Source organism: Struthio camelus, chromosome 4 (assembly GCF_040807025.1).
Source record: "Struthio camelus isolate bStrCam1 chromosome 4, bStrCam1.hap1, whole genome shotgun sequence".
Taxonomy (NCBI): Eukaryota; Metazoa; Chordata; class Aves; order Struthioniformes; family Struthionidae; genus Struthio; species Struthio camelus.
The window spans coordinates 7,843,968-7,861,170 of NC_090945.1; the positions used below are offsets into that span (position 1 = coordinate 7,843,968).

The following is a 17,203-nucleotide window of genomic DNA, read 5'->3' on the forward strand; positions in this document are numbered from 1 at the left end:
TGCTTTTAACAGGGGTAAGCATGGAAGGTATCTGCTCGCAGCAGTATCAGTTCAGTCACTGACGTTATCCTACAGAAGGAGCAGCAATTCCATTTCCACAAGTCATCTTTCATGGCTGACAGGAAAACACATGCTGCCAAAATAAGATAATGGATTTGCAGTTCCCGCAGGCAGGGGCTGGGATGAGATATTGGGCAAAGTATATGTGTTGAAGGGATGCTGGGAGAACGTGGGCAAAGCTTGTTCACTCCTAGGAACAGAGTTTCGGAGTGCCTGGCCTCTGGGCTTGTGCTCAGGTCTCAATCTTTTAATGCTACTACCATTTCTATTACTAAACATAAACAATAAATCATAACCTTCAATATCTGGTAAAATCCTCTCCTTTCTCATGCCTTCAAAGAATTAAAGGTATTTTTCAGTAACGTTCTATATGACATAGATCTAAGGAGATGCACCATTTTGAGTCAGAACTGGTATCTTTTGTTCACTCTCAACATCTAGAAAGTGGTAGAAGAAAGAAACTTGATAATATCTTTTCTTGGATAATAGCGATGGGAGATGTGAATTTTCACCACAAAGTCCCTTTTGTGAGGTAAAGTCATGACAAACGGTGCAGAGTAAATTATAACACTTTACATGCCAAAGATAACTTGGGTTTGAGTGCATCTTTATGACCTCCTCAGAGTTTGGGAGAAGTACCTCCATAAATCCACAGATCATAGAAACATTTAGCTTTGAAGCTGGAGATGACAAGCAGCAGAAGTCATCATGGCCAAAAGGACAGTCATGTAACAGCACAGAAATGGAATGGCTTCTCTTAATCACATGCACTCCAGATGGGTTAAAAAATAAATCTTTGTTTAAGCAACAGATCAGCATTTGATCCTAAGTGTTCTGTTGAAATCGTTTCCCTTTAAAGGTAATATTTCTACTGGCAGATAAACACTCAGCATTCGTGCAACAAGGCTCCTTAAGAGAAAATACCATAATAATTAATGTTATCTCCCTTTGTTAAAACCTAGGTTTATTGCAACTGAAAAAGATTACAGAAAAACATTATTAAAGCCTATTTAACATTTATAAAGCAAACAAAAGCAACGGCTTTGAGTAGGTCATAGCATTTGGCCTGCATGCTAAGCTTCTTCTATTTATCAGTCCTCAAAATGTGTGACACGGAAAATGCAGAAATGATTTTCAAAGCTGCTTGTAATTAAGCATCTATATCCCCCAGGAAGCTCTGAATATTTTAGCCTCAATTTCTTTTCTGAACAGAACATATTAGAGAAGAATTTACTTCATAAGGTGCTACTTCAACAGAAAAAAAGAAAAGAACAACAAATTAAAATCAGTAGCATCAAAAGGTAAAATGAGGTAAAATGAAAAAGCCAAAGTTTCTGCTGACTTCAGCACTGCCTGATTTTCACTCCAATTGCTTAAAATCTTATATGCAGAAGCAATCACCATAAACAGAGAAAATATAAATTAAATATCTCAAACATAGATCTGGCATCCCTTAAGAAAAACATCCCTGAAGAAAAAAAAAAGTTATAAATGTCACCAAAAACCATCATAAAGTTTTATTACCAAATAAGAGTATGCATTATAAAACCCACAAAGCTTACAAAAGCTTACAAAAGAAACTCAACTGCACAGATATTATTGGCATATTTTAATAAAATAATAAATTAGTTCATTTGCAGATAAATAATTCCTCAGTCATCTAGGAAGGAGTTTCACAACAGTCATGTGACTCATTTTTACTGCATGTGGGAAATTCCTCTAACGCAATCTAAATACTAGCAGTGCACACATCTTGGGCATAAAACAGTATATAAGCAAGATGGATTATCCAGTTGAGACATCAGCAGTCCTCTGAGACAAGAGAGCTCACTGCTCCATAGAATCAAAGCTAAACAATCAAGGAGAAAACTCTTGTCTAATCATGAACGGCAAACTGGTGACTGTCCTGGCTCTTCTCCTCATCTCAGCAGCTGTGTCTCAAGGTAAGTAAATCTTTCCCAAGCCCCACATGACTGTAGTGTTGTCTACGCATCTACTGGGATGCATGTCCTTGCAGAGATACTTTTATACTTGTTTCAGCTAGTTACTTTCTTTTGAAATATTTTCAGCAACTTCTCTTTTAGTCAGAAATTTACCAGGTAGCCCTTGTATTGAAGAGCTACTGACATCTTGTGGAAAAAATTTTAAGGATGCTACTTCAAATCTGCATTGTTTCTATATTTCACTTTTACGCATGTTTGGCTAAAGACAGGGTCTGCTTCTTAAAAGCGTTTGAATATTTCTCTACCTTCCTACACAAAGGACAGCATTTTCCAGTTTATGAGCTCACATTTGTTAGCTGATGATTATACTTGCCTCAGGCGAGTAACATACAGCTGGGAATGGAGAACAGACAATATGAACATAGACACACCTCAAATTAATGAAACAATAAAGGATATCAATATCCTTTATAGTTGCCAGTCAAACAATATCTTCTTTATAGTTGCCAGTCTGTCAATCCAGACGCTGAATGACGCAACTAGCTGTAGAGTATGATCAGCAGAAGTAACCATAAAATATATGGTTTCATTTTAAAAAGACATGTGAACTTATTTTTAAATGTACATTGGCTCTTCAAAAATAAGTAACAGATTTTTATGCTGGGAGGATTTCGGCAGCAATGTTTCAATCGAGAAGGATGTTAAAATAGCGCAGTCTTGGTTTATGTCAGATACACTGATGATAAAAATGCTTCTCAGACTACAATTTTCCTTTTCTTCTCAAAGGCAGGGCCCTGGCAAGGATGGGAAATGAGCTCCGGTGCCAGTGCATAACCACTCATTCGAAGTTCATCCACCCTAAATCCATTCAAGATGTAAAGCTGACGCAAAGTGGACCTCACTGCAAGAACGTGGAAGTCATGTAAGCATCCTTGCAAGAGCCTGTCTGCTTTTCAACTACACTCTGCGTTATGCTGCTGCAGAGACTTTTATGTTTTATAAGAACTAAGACAGCTATCAGGCTGATATGATTTAGCCAGAGTTGCTTACTCTTTTAAGAGACGAAATTTAAGTATTACACCATGTTTTTTCACAGTCTTTATCATCTTTCATATCCCTGAACTGATCATTATGGGGCATACTGAATAGTCACTCTAAGGTGGTAGAATATGAGGTACAAGGACTGGTCAGTTTTTAATAACACTAGGTAACAATTTAGTTTAAAACCTGCATTTATTAGGCAGGCAAAACCCACTAAAACAGTTTTGTACCGATCTCAGAAAGAAAAATTAAGTCTCCGTGAATGGATTTAAAGAAATGTTGAAACCAATCTGGTCTTGGAGAGCATGGAATAGAGACTAAAATATTTATGCTATCAAGACTCCTTTTTACACCAGAGGTTTTGACTTTCGTTTAAAAAATATTTACTAATATAAACAAAACAAAACAAGATATTCTATCTATCTATCTATATATATATGGAAAACCATTTTGGGGAATGTCAGTGATTCAACTGCAGGCACACAGGCTCACAAAACTTCTGTATGATTTTACTTTCTCAGCTATGGAATACATGTAACAAAATGTTAGGCCAGGTCCTTATCTCGAGCAGGGTGAGGTGAATTTATACTAACTAATTTCAGTGCATCTAAAAATGCAGTATTACATCGTGAGCATAAAACAAATCCGCATAGCAGGTGCTTGACTTTACTTTCTTCTTTATTTTGCAGAGCTACTCTGAAGGATGGCAGAGAAGTTTGTCTGGAGCCCACCGCTCCCTGGGTTCAGCTGATTATAAAGGCAATTTTGGCCAAGTAAGTCCCATTCACTCTCAGTTAGGGTAGCTGAGTGGTAAACCTCCCCCTAAAAGCCAACTTGTAGGATTTTTTAGCACTAGTTTCAATTTTCTCTTACTCCAGATTTAAAGAACGCTGAGACTTGTTGCTTAATTACAGGATTAGGCTCTCTTTCTGGCTCTGCTGTGGGGTCCTTGTTCTAGAGCTGGTCCTGGAGCTGATATGCTACTAGTCAAGATTTGAGTACCAGTTATCTCCACCTGGAGGCAAAGGAACACAGAAGAGTTTGGCTCCAGTTGAAAAATGAGGCTTTAAAAAAATTCACCTTCCTCTTGCAGTAGCAAGCGTTCATAATTCGTATTGCCAAGTTAATGAAGTTCTTGATGTGAATAAATGGAGAACCTCTGGCCACAGAAGTTTCTTAGATGGGCACCCACACACGCAAACCCTGGGATTTCAGAAATTACTTTTGAAACATAGTCTTAATTTTCTCTATGCCTCAAGATGGCAAGTAGTATTGGAAACAGACCGTCTACTCATCCTTAACTGCTCACATAATGCTAAGCAATGATAATCATACTATGAACCTTCTAAATTTTCTTCTTCCCTCAACTCTTAACAGGGCTCAATCCAACACTGATTTGCCACTCTAAGAAAAGTCAAGACAGAAGAATCTCAGAACTGCTCCCACTCCTCCACTGAGAGAAACATCTTGGGGAAAGCATCAATCAACTCTCAGGTGGTGTACCACCTACCACCTCCTGCCTCGCTGTTATTAAGTGAACTGTAGACCACTGTATCCACTTATTTATTTATTTATTTATTTAACTGCATCTATTTAAGGAAGTCTTTCAGAATGTTCAATGCTGTTCCCTGAAAGTGAAGACACTGGATAAGAAAAGTGGTTTGCTAAAGGAAATGAAGACCCTAAAGGAAGCTAAAGGAAGCCAGTGCAGCCAAACATAAACGGTTAAGTGCAATGCACTTGCAGGACAGCTTACTCACTTACATTAAGCCTAAGTACTTTGCTACTACATCAGCGAATTGAGAATTCCAGCTGCTCCCCTGGAGTGCACTTGTATGTTGTGTCAACAACAGTTTCCTCAGTCACAGTCAGCCTGCGGTTAGGCTGTTAACTGTGGCTTTACAACTTCAGAAATATAGCCTACAGAATCTGTAAGACAGTGTTTTGGGTATTTTTAATTGTGATTTACCATAACATTTATTTAATAATTTATATACAAGGAAGAAAAAAGCTGATAATTTATTTCATTTCTACTGGATTTCTTTTCCCATTCTTAACGTTAATTTCTTAAGAATGCAGAATATTTCACAGTTCCACCGCTCTGTATAAGGACTTAGCTGTATGCCTAGTTAGTTTTTCAGCTAATGGAAAAAACTGTAGCTTACATACCGACCCAGAATTTGCTTGTGACAGTGTTGTTATTCCTACCAATATACTAATAAATTTTTCCACAAAAAATCTCTATTATCTGTTTGTTATTTTATGTATTATTTGCTTTATTTGGAAATAATTTGCTTCATTTTTGCAATCTAAGCCCAATTTCCTGAGCTGAAATGCAGATTTGTAGTATATGGAGGTAACAACTCACCCTGTTATGGTAACCTGACATTACTGAATGCAACTGCGAAGTTTGAGTTCTGCGCAGAGCATAGGGTAAAATGCCTACTCCCCTCTCTCCAGGCTATTCCCAGTCCTTGGCCTTTCTCTCTGGTGGGTTGTAGGGTAAGGCTGCTTATTTAAGTTAATAGAAGAGGGTTTTACCCCCAGATGCCCAAACACTGCAAGTTTCCAGACCAGCCCCAGAGCTCTAAGTCTTTACTATACCCAAAGCCCACTATCTGACTGTCAAGATGGGAATCTGTGGCCTGTACTTCTGGTACCCAAACAGCAAGCATTTGCGCATGTGTAACAACTGCTTCCTATTCTGCTCCCTGAAACGGAGAGTGCTGAGTACACTACAGCTTCCTTTTTTAAAAGGCTGTTCCTTTGGAAGAGAAGCACTCCCTCCTTGATGTGCCCATATCTTGACCGATCTGTGCAGATCTGACCTCTGCACCTCAAGAAGCAGGTAGCTGAGTTGGAAAAGCTACGGCAGAGGGCAATGGTATTGATGAAAGGGATGGAGCAGATGCCCTACAAGAAAAGACTATAAAGGATTTTCAGTTTGGAGAAGGAGAGGAGAGAAGGAGAAAGATCCTTCTGCTTTTCAGAGCAGAAGGCTGCAGGGAATCAGAGCGAGGTTTACAAAATCAAGAAGACAGTGGAAAAAGTGAACACAGAACGGCGATTCATCAATTCACAGCACGAAAGCTATGAGACACTTGATGAAATATGCAGGTCAGCATAAAACAGACAAGAGAAAGTACTTCTTTACACAACACATAGTGACCAGCTGGCAGGAGGCAGTCAGGACCAGTTACTAGCTGGCAGGAGGCAGTCAGGACCAGTTACTAAAAGGAATCAAGTGATGCACTTCTCACATCCCCAGTACATGCTATACCATGGGACTGTAGGTATAAGAGAGCACAAAGGCCAGGGTTGCATGGTCACTTATTGCTGCTGCTGGGCACAGATTGGTGGGTTAGACAGACCATGGCAGGGGCCGCTGAAGCATTTTGTATGTTCTACGTTCTGGTGAATCCAGCACTTGTGAATAATCAGATCAGGTTTAGTCAATTTGAAAACAAATCGTTTATGTTTTTCTCTCTTCTTCATTAACACTTGCTGGAATGAAAGGCAGGAAGTAGAAACAGCCCTCCTCATGTCACTGCCGCAGAATTAAGTTGGCCTCATAGTTAACACCTGCGCAGAGCAAGAGCTGTTCTTTTCTGACCCATTGCCCACCTGTGTTTGCCCATTTCATAATCAAGTGCAGAATGGCATAATAGCAACAGGGCTACTACTTCTCTTGAGAGAGGCAAGGGCTTCAGATTTCAGGGGAGGAGGAAAGAGGAATGCAAAAGAGTTAATGAATGTTTTGGCAACTTGAAATCTAAAAGGTATCTGTTCAGGGCCTTGCCCTGTTTGATGTGAAACAGGGACTCGAATCCATATGTCAGGGAGATCCAATAGGCTATTCTGCATATACTTCTTCCTGCTGTGCATACTATCATTTCTATGAAAAATTAAATATTCATATGGCAAAACTGAATATGCAGAGACTGCCTACACTATAGTCCCAAGTGAGCAGTATTTACCCACAAAATGGAAAAAACAGGTCAGGTCCCTGCTCTTTAACAGGCATAAAACCAGTTAAAACTGTGATGAATCTCTGCCAGGTAACTCCACGATCACAAAATATGAGAGCTGTCTTCAGCTTGCTTCTTCCCAAAGTCATTATCCAGTAAGACTGATTTCAGTCCTGTCCCCAACTCATATTAGTTTTGCCTCCGTTTAAGGTGTTCAGCCAGTCGAACTCTTTAACTCTACAGTGTGCCACATAAGCATTCAAATACCAGGTCACGCAGAAGCCATTATGGAAAAATCTGCTCCCTTTGAGAACATGCAGACAATTTAAGTAAGCGTTTGTATGTGCGTGTGCGTGTACAATGTATCAGAAAACTGACCAGAAACTGAGGAAGAGTCAGGACATTTGCACCACAATCAAAGAAAGACCCCTTAGATTTCACCACAGAGATCTATATATTCATCCTCTCATATTCCCAATTGCATTTAAGCTGCTTCTTGGCACCCCATTCTGCATCTAAATTGTATTACTAAAACCCTGTTAGAAGGCCATTCCATGGTAGAGCAGCCATCTGTATTCACCCCACGTTCATTTCTCTACTGCCATCCTGGTAAGTAAATGTAACGCAGGTGTCCGCGCTGCCTTCCTGTCCTCAGCCCTTTTCCTGGTCCCCCCTATTTCGTCTTCCTTTCAAACCACTTTCACTTCCTTCTTTCACCAATAATTTCAGTTTGGGGACAATAGGATAATAACAACAACAACCAAACAACATTAAAACAATGTCGTGTCATTGCCCTTATTCTTGAACTCCCCTTCCTAGGGCTGCTTGTTGCAGTTCTGTTCTTGTACTGTGAGCTCTTTGAGCCATGAACTGTAATTTGTTCTGTTGAGTTTCAAATACAGAGTTCTTAAAACGACGAAAGCATATTGCTCTCTGATGCGCAAATGCAGAAAAAATATAGGAAGACACTGAAAGAAATACTGGAAAGTCCCTAGAAAATATTTTTAACTCTTCCTTAAAAGAATACATAGAATACAAAGAGCGGTTTGCTGGCCCTCATTTTTCTGTCTGTGCTGAATGTTGACTAATACAAACATCCTGGTTATGTATCAGGTGACTGATGCTTTATCTTTGTTTTACTTTCTTTTTTTTTTTTTATGCATTACTTCCCATTTTGGAAGTGACTGCATTTCTTATGTTATCACTCAACATGGGAAAAACCCAGGAAAATGACACATAGCGCTGGCTTGATATTGCAGACTTGTTCCAAGCTTTGTATTTATTCTTAACAGCATATTATGACCGACTCCACAGGAAATGGATCCTTTTGAAATCAAACAGACTCTAAAAATTCCAGACATTTCTGAGTCAGCAAATCAACATTTTAGCTTAGTGCGCAAAAGTGAAAAAAGTAAGAATTTTGCCACAGTAACAATAAGTCTGTGATGTTTATTACTGAAAATCATTGTGAACACTTCTTTTTAATATTAACTAGAAAGTCAACATACAGATTTCTATGGATTTCTGGAGAGGAAAGTACTATGTGTGGAAGAATCTGGAATGTAAGCTTAGCATATAAGTGTAATTAAACAAAAGGAACAAGCTTCTTTTCTTCAGTCTGATCGAAAAGATCACCATGAAAACATTGAAACCCTGTACTGTTATAGCTACATACCTACAGTACTTTTAATACACAACTGTACCCATGTTTCTTTTCCAAACCCATCATACTTTTGGCCTGCTCAGCATCTTGTGACAATGAATTCTGCAGTTTAATCACACTTTGTTGGAAAAGTACGCCCATTTAATTGCTTTGAGCATGACACGCAGGATTGTTTTTTACCTACTTCCTACTGAGTATGAGGGCTTATGAAAAATCATTCTCCGTTCTTATTTCACATAACATTCATGATTTTATAAATCTCATAATATTTTCTTTCAGTCATATCTTTTCCAGGTTGATGAATCCTTGTCTGTTTAATTACTCATGGCAAAAATGTGCTGCATACCTCTGAGCATTCTTGTTGCTGTTCACTGTATGTTTTCTAGTTCTACTATACCCCTTTAAAAATGGGGTATGTGGGTAATACCCAAGAAGTGGATGCAAGTTTAGCATAATCACATTTTCTCTTTTTTTTATAACTCCTTTCTGAATGATTCCTAGAACTCTGCTTGCCTTTCTGACTGCTGTAAGACATTGCACACAGTTCTCCAAAAAGAGCAAACCAGTGACACCTAGATCTACTCCTTCAGCAGCAATGGCTAATTTACAAATCCTCCTATGCATTATACAGCCAGGTTATAGGTACAATTAGGCTTACTGAGTTACATCTGCCCTTTCATGAAACAGGCAGTATTGTGACATCTTTCTACAACTCACTGAAGGCAGACATCGATATACCTATGCTCAATAATTTTGTATCTTCAACAAATACTGACATCTTACTAGCACCATATTTTCTAAATAGTTTTGAACACGTTGACCAGGAGAAGACCTCGCTGTTGGCAATCTTCATCAAAAATTACCATCTACTCATACTGTTATTTCCCTCCTTTTTAACCAATTGTCAAGCTATGACAGATCCAACTATCTAATTCTACTAAGAGTTAAAACTCATGAGGAACATTTCAGATTTTTGGAAAAACAGGCGTACCACATTGACCAGGTTCCACCTGTCTGTCTCTAGTGGATATGTGAGGTAAGACTTTCCTCTTCAAAGGGGACATTGGCTTCTCCAGTATCAGTCTATCAGTTTCTCCTGTTCTCTATTAGAAGGTAGGGAAACTGGGAAAAATCTATTATGTTCTCCCCTCACAAGGAAGATTATTTTTCATAGATATAAATCCTAAAAAATTCTGGAAATAAAAGCTTCTTAGACAAGACGCTTGTTCTGACAGCATATTTGGACTGAGTTAATCACCTTTTCTCCACCTAGCCTTCAGTTTTTAGAGAAGGCAGTGAAATGAGGAGAGTTAAGCAGGTTTTTTGACTCAGCTAATACAATACGGTTGTTGAGGTCACATTTTCAAGATTGAAAGCAGATAAGAGAAACAGAAAGATACCAAAAAAGATTCTTATCACCTTCAGATTGCCCTGCTAAAAGATAAACTGGCAAAAAAACTGCAAAAGTTTGAAATGCTCAATACTTCTATTTACCTTGAGAGCACTACTCTGGAAACGTTCCTATTGCTTTTTTTTTTTCTTTTTATGACATACCACTGAGAATGTTGCCTTCTCCCATATGCAGAGGCATGGATAGCATTCTTTTCTCTGCCCACAGTTTAGACAAAGTCAGGGAAATAAGAGTATTTATGGTTCTTCGATTCATATCTGTTCTTTCTTCAAAGCCTTGTTTTGCTAAGCAGCTGGGATTGAGACAGAGCTGTGAAAATGCTGAGAGGAATTTCAACAAACAACTTGCGTTCCCAGGACTAAGAAAGAAGAACGCCAGGCCTGCCGGCTGGGGCTCCTGCCTCCGCCCCTTGAACTATCCCTTGGTCTCTTACAGCCCATTCAGACTGCCTCGATGGCATTAACCAGATTAAAAGGCTGCACTGGCCTCACAGGCGATCGAAGTCTGAAGTTTCTCCAACTAGTAATACAGATGTGAGCATTCATATTGTATTTCAAAGCAGTAGGGAGTCCATTTGTGCCATTAAGCCTTTTGGGTGGAGGAGAAAGCAGTTACTGCTTGGCAGGAGCTAGGATTATATACTGGGAAAAACACATGTATGTGGATGTTAGAAGTGTGACTGACCTCCTCAGAATGCTCCTAGCAATATAGCTGAGGGGTGTTTGGCCTTTGGGTTCCTGCTCAAGCCTCTGCCCCTTAAGCTACTCTCTTTTTTATTGCATCTCACTTCAATTGTCATGGGACACTTGGCAAATTAACAGGAATTGGGTGGTGCCAGGGAGAATTTCTGTCCAGGAAATACTGAATGACTTAAGACAAAGGTAAATGTAGGCAGATGATAGGAAGGCAAGCCTTCATTCTGAGAAGAGGATTTTTTTTAACTCTTTGCAGTGTGTTCTTTCCTTCTCTACTGCTTTATGACGTGTATGACACATATAGGGCACACATTTGCCTGTCCTCTAGACTATCATCTCTGTTCTCACTTTTAATAGACTCTCACACAGGTAAAAGAGAGATCTACCAAGTAAAAAAAGGATCAAAGAGCATAAGGTGAAACATTACCTGCCACCACCCCAACCTGGGAGATGACAGAACTGTGTTGTATCCCTTCCCACACAGACATCCCAACTGAAATTTTACAGGGTGTCTAAAGGACTTAAGATTCTAAGCTCCACTGATATTCAGCTTGGGTTTTTCCATTAATTGAAATTACCCTGCATTCGTGTGAATTAAAACTAAAGAGGATTCTTCAGGAGAACCTGGAAGTATATATCTAAATCCTTAGGCAGCTTTGAAAAGAATAGCCAAAATCCATTTGCAAACAGAGATAGCCGAGATGCTTGTATTCAGGCAAATCGCCTGCCCTGACAAGAAAATACTTTTGATCACAGGAGGGAAAGCAGCCATAAAAAAAGAGAGGACTAATTTCTTGATTTGTTTAAGTGGGCTTCTCTTTCCTTACAGTGTGCTTAAATCAAATAAAGTAGGTCACTGTAGCTGCTCTTTTAACATAGGCAGAGAAAAAACACAGAAATTAACTTTGCAATCAAATCTACAACACTAGGTTTGAAACGTAATTCTAGCATTTTCGTTAAAACCACATATCCCAGAAAAAATGCAGTCCTAAAACATGTTATCATACTAAAACTGTTATCATACTAAAAATACAAAATGGTAAGCCAATATGAATATGGAAATATGTTGCCCAAGAAAATAAGTTACAGAAATCAGTAAGTAAAACTATACTGCTGATAAATTTCGAATGGATTTTTTTCTATAAATTGTGCATATCTTATTTTTGTTTACACTTCTTTCATTAGCAAGTTTTCTAATTGGAACAGTAAGTTCACTGCAATCCAGGATGAGATATCGCCCACACGAAAATCTTACCTTTTGCAACTTTTAGGAATTTTCTGTGACATAACTAACCATAGAACTTATAGAGTGCAGCATATAAGCAAGATGAATTATATCTCTCAGATGCCCATAATTGTCTAGAACAAGAGATAGCTCCATAGATTTAAATTTTTTACCTAATCATGAATGGCATTGCTGCTGCTCTTCTCCTGATCTCAGCAGCTGTGTCCAAATTTTGTGAGCAAATTTTTCAAACACTTAATTAAGACTATAACCAGAGTAGCTTTCCAAAATACCCAGTGAATTACTTATTAAAACATGAACGTGTGTTTATGTGCATAGGCAGTGACAAAAACATTGAAAAATGATCTTCACTTTAATCAGATTACACTCATTCAGAAACTCCATGCTTATTCTGAACAAACATCTGGCCTACATTTTAAGAAACAGCACGTTCATGTAAGAAAATGATTTCTGTGCCCTATTTTCTACTTGACTATCCTCGTTCTCTTTACCTTAAGCAAGATCTTTCTCTGTTCAGTTTATATCCATTCTTCTTCTTTTGACCTTGGATAACTGAACCACAGTTTATTTCATCGTATTTCTTACCCATTGCAACAATTCTCCTACATGAAACAGATTGTACAAATGGAAGAAGCATCCATACACACGTCTCAAAGCAATAAAAAATAAATATTTGCAGATTTAATATGACACAATGAACCATAAAGTGTGGAGGATGGATTTAAAAACAGATATATAATATAGAAGGATTATTTAACATTTTGCTTTCAGTTTTAGGTGCTTAAAAATAAACCTTTGGATTTTTTAAATGTTATGCAGTTTAGAACGAGGAACAGAGGCAATCATTCAGTCAAGTTTTGTGAATATGAGAATAATTATAACAACTGCCTGAATAATTATAACATGCCTTACCAGGTCCAGATGAGGAAATGCTCTGCTTAACAGCCACAATTCCATTTCTCTTTCACACGCTGGGCTCTGGCAAGGGTGGGCTGTGAGCTCTGGTGCTGCTGCATTAGCATTTCCAGGGTCATGCCTCACAAGGCCATTCAGGTTGTGTGATAGATCCAAAGCAGAACTCACTGCCAAGTGATAAAGTCATGTAAGTGCCTCTGCAAATTTTTTTTCCCCTTAACTTAGCAGAAAACAGCTTTGGGCTGCATTGGTGAACGAACTTCTCAGAGCTGCAGGGAGACTTCACTGAGAGGAAGGATAGTTATCATTTTAAATAAAATATTATATTATAGCATGAACTTAGATTTTCTTAGTCTTCAATCCTTCATATTTTCCTGAAATAGGGATTATATATCCTCAGGGATGGCCACTATAAAATTTTATAACCTTCATTAGATATGCTGGTGAGCTTTTTAAAAATAGAACAAAATAATCTAGAGCCATTATATAGGCAAATGTTCCTCAAAATTTCCTAATTTACACTGATTTAAGAGAGAAGTATTAGTTTCCGTTAATAAAAATGAATAGGCTCTCATAAAATACTGACTTGTCTTAGTACTAAAATTCTCCTCAGTCTAATGAGAACCTCCTCAAAGTTAGAGCATACAAAATCAAACGCCAGATTCTGTCACCTTTGCTCTCACAAACTCTGTTAGTAGGTACAGTGTTTTCCCAAGTGGAAGTGAAGAATGCATTCCTTTGCTTACAAAATCAATGAGAATGAAACAAAGGAAAATCGAAGTAATTATACTCACAAAATCATGAAACATCCAATATACACAAAGGCCCAGGAGGGGGGAGAGCATACAAGTTGGTTTTCATTGCACTTCTTGGTGAATACGCATAATACATTGATGAGGTCCTGACTGGCCTTTTAAAAATTTGTCATGACTTGGTTTTCAGATAGATCAGTTTCCCGCTCAGGTTCTGTGCCATGGCTACAAAAAGAAGCAGGCAACATGGAAGTATGGCTGTACGGCTAAGGGAAAGAAGAGAGTGGGAGCTCATCTTTTGGCCGCAGTAACAGTTTATGCAGGCTGATAATGACAGCCGAAGAACAATCACCAAGTAGATATTTGGCCTTTCATATTTCCGCCATTTTGCAGTGTTGCTCTGAAGAAGGGCAGGGAAAAGTGCCTAAATGCTACTGTACCATGGGTGCTGCGCATTAGGAAAAAACCACATTTGCCAAAGTGAGTCATCCATTTTCTGTCAGAATTCTTTAAAAGACAAAGTATTAAAGAGCCCAATAGCACAATTTCCACATATATCTCACTCTTTCAGGCAACATGAATCTTGCTCAAATTTGTCTGTCTGTTCAAGGCTAGAAAAAGGAGAAAACAATACCATCAAGTCTAAACCTGTAGGTAAATAACTCTGACAGTTCTTAAGATGAACTTCTCAGAGACTGATCCCTCCTCTTGTTCACATGCATCTCTAATGAGGGAAGGATCCCGCCCCCACGGTTCTCCTAATTCAGTAGGCAAGTATAGAATTATGCTTAAGGGTAGGATATTAGGAAAGTGTGATTTTTGAATTAGCTTCTTTAGTCTCTTCTCCTTCCTACCTTTTTTTACTGGTTCAAACAAATGTTCAGATCCTGCTTGAAGACAAGAGAGGAAAACCTAATTTCATTCAGAACGAAACATTCTGTTACAGCAGTTCTGTAACAGTGTAAATTGTGTTAACTTCCTACTTTTAAAGCATCCCTTCAACAACATCGTTAAAAGTTTTGGTGGCTCTAATATATGCCATTCAGTGTAACTGGAAAGATTAGACTAGAAAAAGGGTGCTGCTAAGCCAAATGACAACTGGAAATCATTTAACAAGTTTATCAGTGCCATGCACTTGCAGGGCAGATGTATTTATACTAAGCTTTGTCTTGTTGTTCTTAAACTGGGCAAACTGGGAAAGATTTCCCTTTCTGAAGTAGCCCAGGTACGTTGAAACAAAAATATCCTGAGTCACAGTCAGCCTGAGGCCAAGCTGCACAATACCGACTGTGGAAAAAAAAATCAGCCAAATTCATGAAACAGCAGCTTTGATGCTGCTACTTGGAGGCACATATTTACTGTCTTCTAGAATAATGTTTTTTATCTACTTAAAAGCTCATAATTTAATTTGAATGCTATTCCCCCCCCCCCCCCCCCCGTTTTAATGCATTTTGTTTTTTGTTGTCTCATTTCTGTAAGCATTCAAAGTTATTTCTCTTCGTGTGAGAATTTGGCTGGCAGGTCAATTTATTTATGTGTATACTTATTTTGTTCAGTCACTATAATGTATTGCAGATAACGTGCCTAGGAAGTGCTTGTTCTAATTCAGTCACTTGCAACAACTCATTAAATTATCCTACAACAAAATGATACACAGAGGAAATATGGACAAGTTTACTTTCCTAATTGGTCTTCTCTTTACTTGAACTTTTCTGGAAATAAGAAAAGCTAAACTGTGCGTCTACAGCAGTTCGCGTTAATAACTGCATATTAATAATGCTTATCTCTGATTCACGAAATTTCATCAGATCAGAGCTTCATGAGGAGGATTAGACATAGGATTCTGGAGGAAAAAATGTTGTTTCCATAGTTTGTCCCTAGCCCTTTGTTTCCTTAGATGAATGTTCATTTGGGATTGGACTCTGAGGTCCAACAGAAGTGAGTTGATGCTGGAGTGTGGGAATGGTTTACTACATTTCTATTCAGGTGCAGGGGTATAGCTGAAAAGCACAAATGACCTTGAGTGGGTCCGTTATCTATAGTAGTGAAGAAGACATGGCCACAAAGTTATGACTGAAACTACAGACTATATACATTGACCAGAAGATACCACATGAACCTTGTAGTTGACAACTGAAAATGAAGAAAACGAAGTGGTTCTTCAAACAACACGTGATTAAGCTGGGGCACAGAGAAAATGAATCAGTTATTCGCTCTCTCTTCTAATTCGAGAACTAGGGTCATCACATGAAGCTAGTAGAAGCAAAGTTCAGATAAACAATAGGAGGTGGTTCTTCATGCACCAAATAGTTGACCTGGAGAACTCCTTGCCTAAGTATTTGGTGGATATCAAAAATTTACAGGGGCTGAAGGTGAAATTCAACCAGAATATAGAAGAAAATCCAGTGAAGACACCAAAATGTGCATCCAGTGCACCAAAATGTCAGCCTGATCAGGAAATCCCTGCTCTGAAAACATCAGAATATTCTGAATACTCTGGAAATACTAGAAAATACTCTAATTTGAACCTCTATTCTGAAAGAGTGTGAGAGTATTCTGGACAAGCAGCATTAAATGCTCGTCCTATACTTTCCCTTTTTTCCTAGGTATCTGCTACTGGTCCAGGTCAGGGATAAATTACTAGGTTGGATGCATCTTCGCTCTGACGCAGCATGGCCATTTTTACGTTTTTTGGGCGTACATCAGGATCCACTACAATTTATAAAAGAAACTTAAAAGTGATGTCAGAGATGCCAGCACTAGGGTATACTTGCCTGAGTCAGATTTGTATAGATTGTGTCTGATAGTAGCTATTTAATAATGTTTTATCAGAGAACAAAATATTACAAGGTTATTGTTCACTCATTCTTCTCTTTCCCTTACAACTATTATTAAGTGTCAAGAAAGCAGATGTGAAGCATGATATATGCAATATTGTTTGGTCACAATTTCAAGACATACTCAAAAAAAGAAAGGTAGCAAAATAACAAGCTTCTGTGATATTAACCCAGTTTCACACCAAGCATTATGGGCACTGCCTAACAGTGCCACCAACTCCACCACTGACCTCAGCTCAAGCTTTTTACTGACTGCCCCGATACCTATAGGGGACCAAACAACAACCAAATACCAGTACCCAATACTGTCCTGTTCCCAGCAAACTGTTATTTTAGCTTTTAAGAGCTGTGAACACTATGTGTTGTTGAACAGTCTCCACCCATACAGAAATGCAAGAACCAGTATCTGAAGCAATTTTGTTTCAACATTTCTGCCTCACTGATAGGAATCCAAAGCCAGTGTTTTTCTGTGGAAGCACAGCACTCATTTTTAAGCACATAGGCTTAGTCTCTAAAACATTATGCTCTAGGTGACCCTGCTTGAGCAGGGAGGTTGGACTAGATGATCTCCAGAGGTCCCTTCCAACCTCAACCATTCTGTGTGATTCTGTGATTCTGTTTTCATACATTAATTCCTTCCCATTTAACACTGATTTTTAAGATCTCTGACAG

At 38.5% G+C, this 17,203-nt stretch overlaps 2 protein-coding genes across 4 annotated transcripts in view; one reads left to right on the forward strand and one right to left on the reverse strand.

Annotated features, from left to right (window-relative positions):
• The window catches only part of RASSF6 (Ras association domain family member 6), a 152,591-nt gene that overhangs the window by 66,350 nt on the left and 69,038 nt on the right, over nucleotides 1–17,203 (reverse strand). For all 3 annotated transcript variants that reach the window (XM_068940931.1, XM_068940930.1, XM_068940929.1), the window contains exon 3: nucleotides 12,940–13,109. The gene's annotated coding sequence lies outside the window, so the exon portion shown is untranslated. The remainder of the gene's footprint in view (nucleotides 1–12,939; nucleotides 13,110–17,203) is intronic.
• On the forward strand, nucleotides 1,760–5,288 carry LOC104149934 (interleukin-8). Its single transcript, XM_009683835.2, has 4 exons — nucleotides 1,760–2,003; nucleotides 2,790–2,925; nucleotides 3,734–3,817; nucleotides 4,422–5,288. Exons 1-4 carry the CDS (start codon nucleotides 1,943–1,945, stop codon nucleotides 4,450–4,452), a joined length of 312 nt encoding a protein of 103 aa, XP_009682130.2. The 5' UTR covers nucleotides 1,760–1,942; the 3' UTR covers nucleotides 4,453–5,288.

Excerpts from the sequence above, each read along its gene's own strand:
- LOC104149934 (XM_009683835.2), top strand. The coding sequence starts at position 1,943 with ATGAACGGCAAACTGGTGACTGTCCTGGCTCTTCTCCTCATCTCAGCA. Across the intron at positions 2,004-2,789 it reads CTCAGCAGCTGTGTCTCAAG|GCAGGGCCCTGGCAAGGATG; the intron begins GTAAGTAAATCT and ends TTCTTCTCAAAG. Across the intron at positions 2,926-3,733 it reads TGCAAGAACGTGGAAGTCAT|AGCTACTCTGAAGGATGGCA; the intron begins GTAAGCATCCTT and ends TTTATTTTGCAG.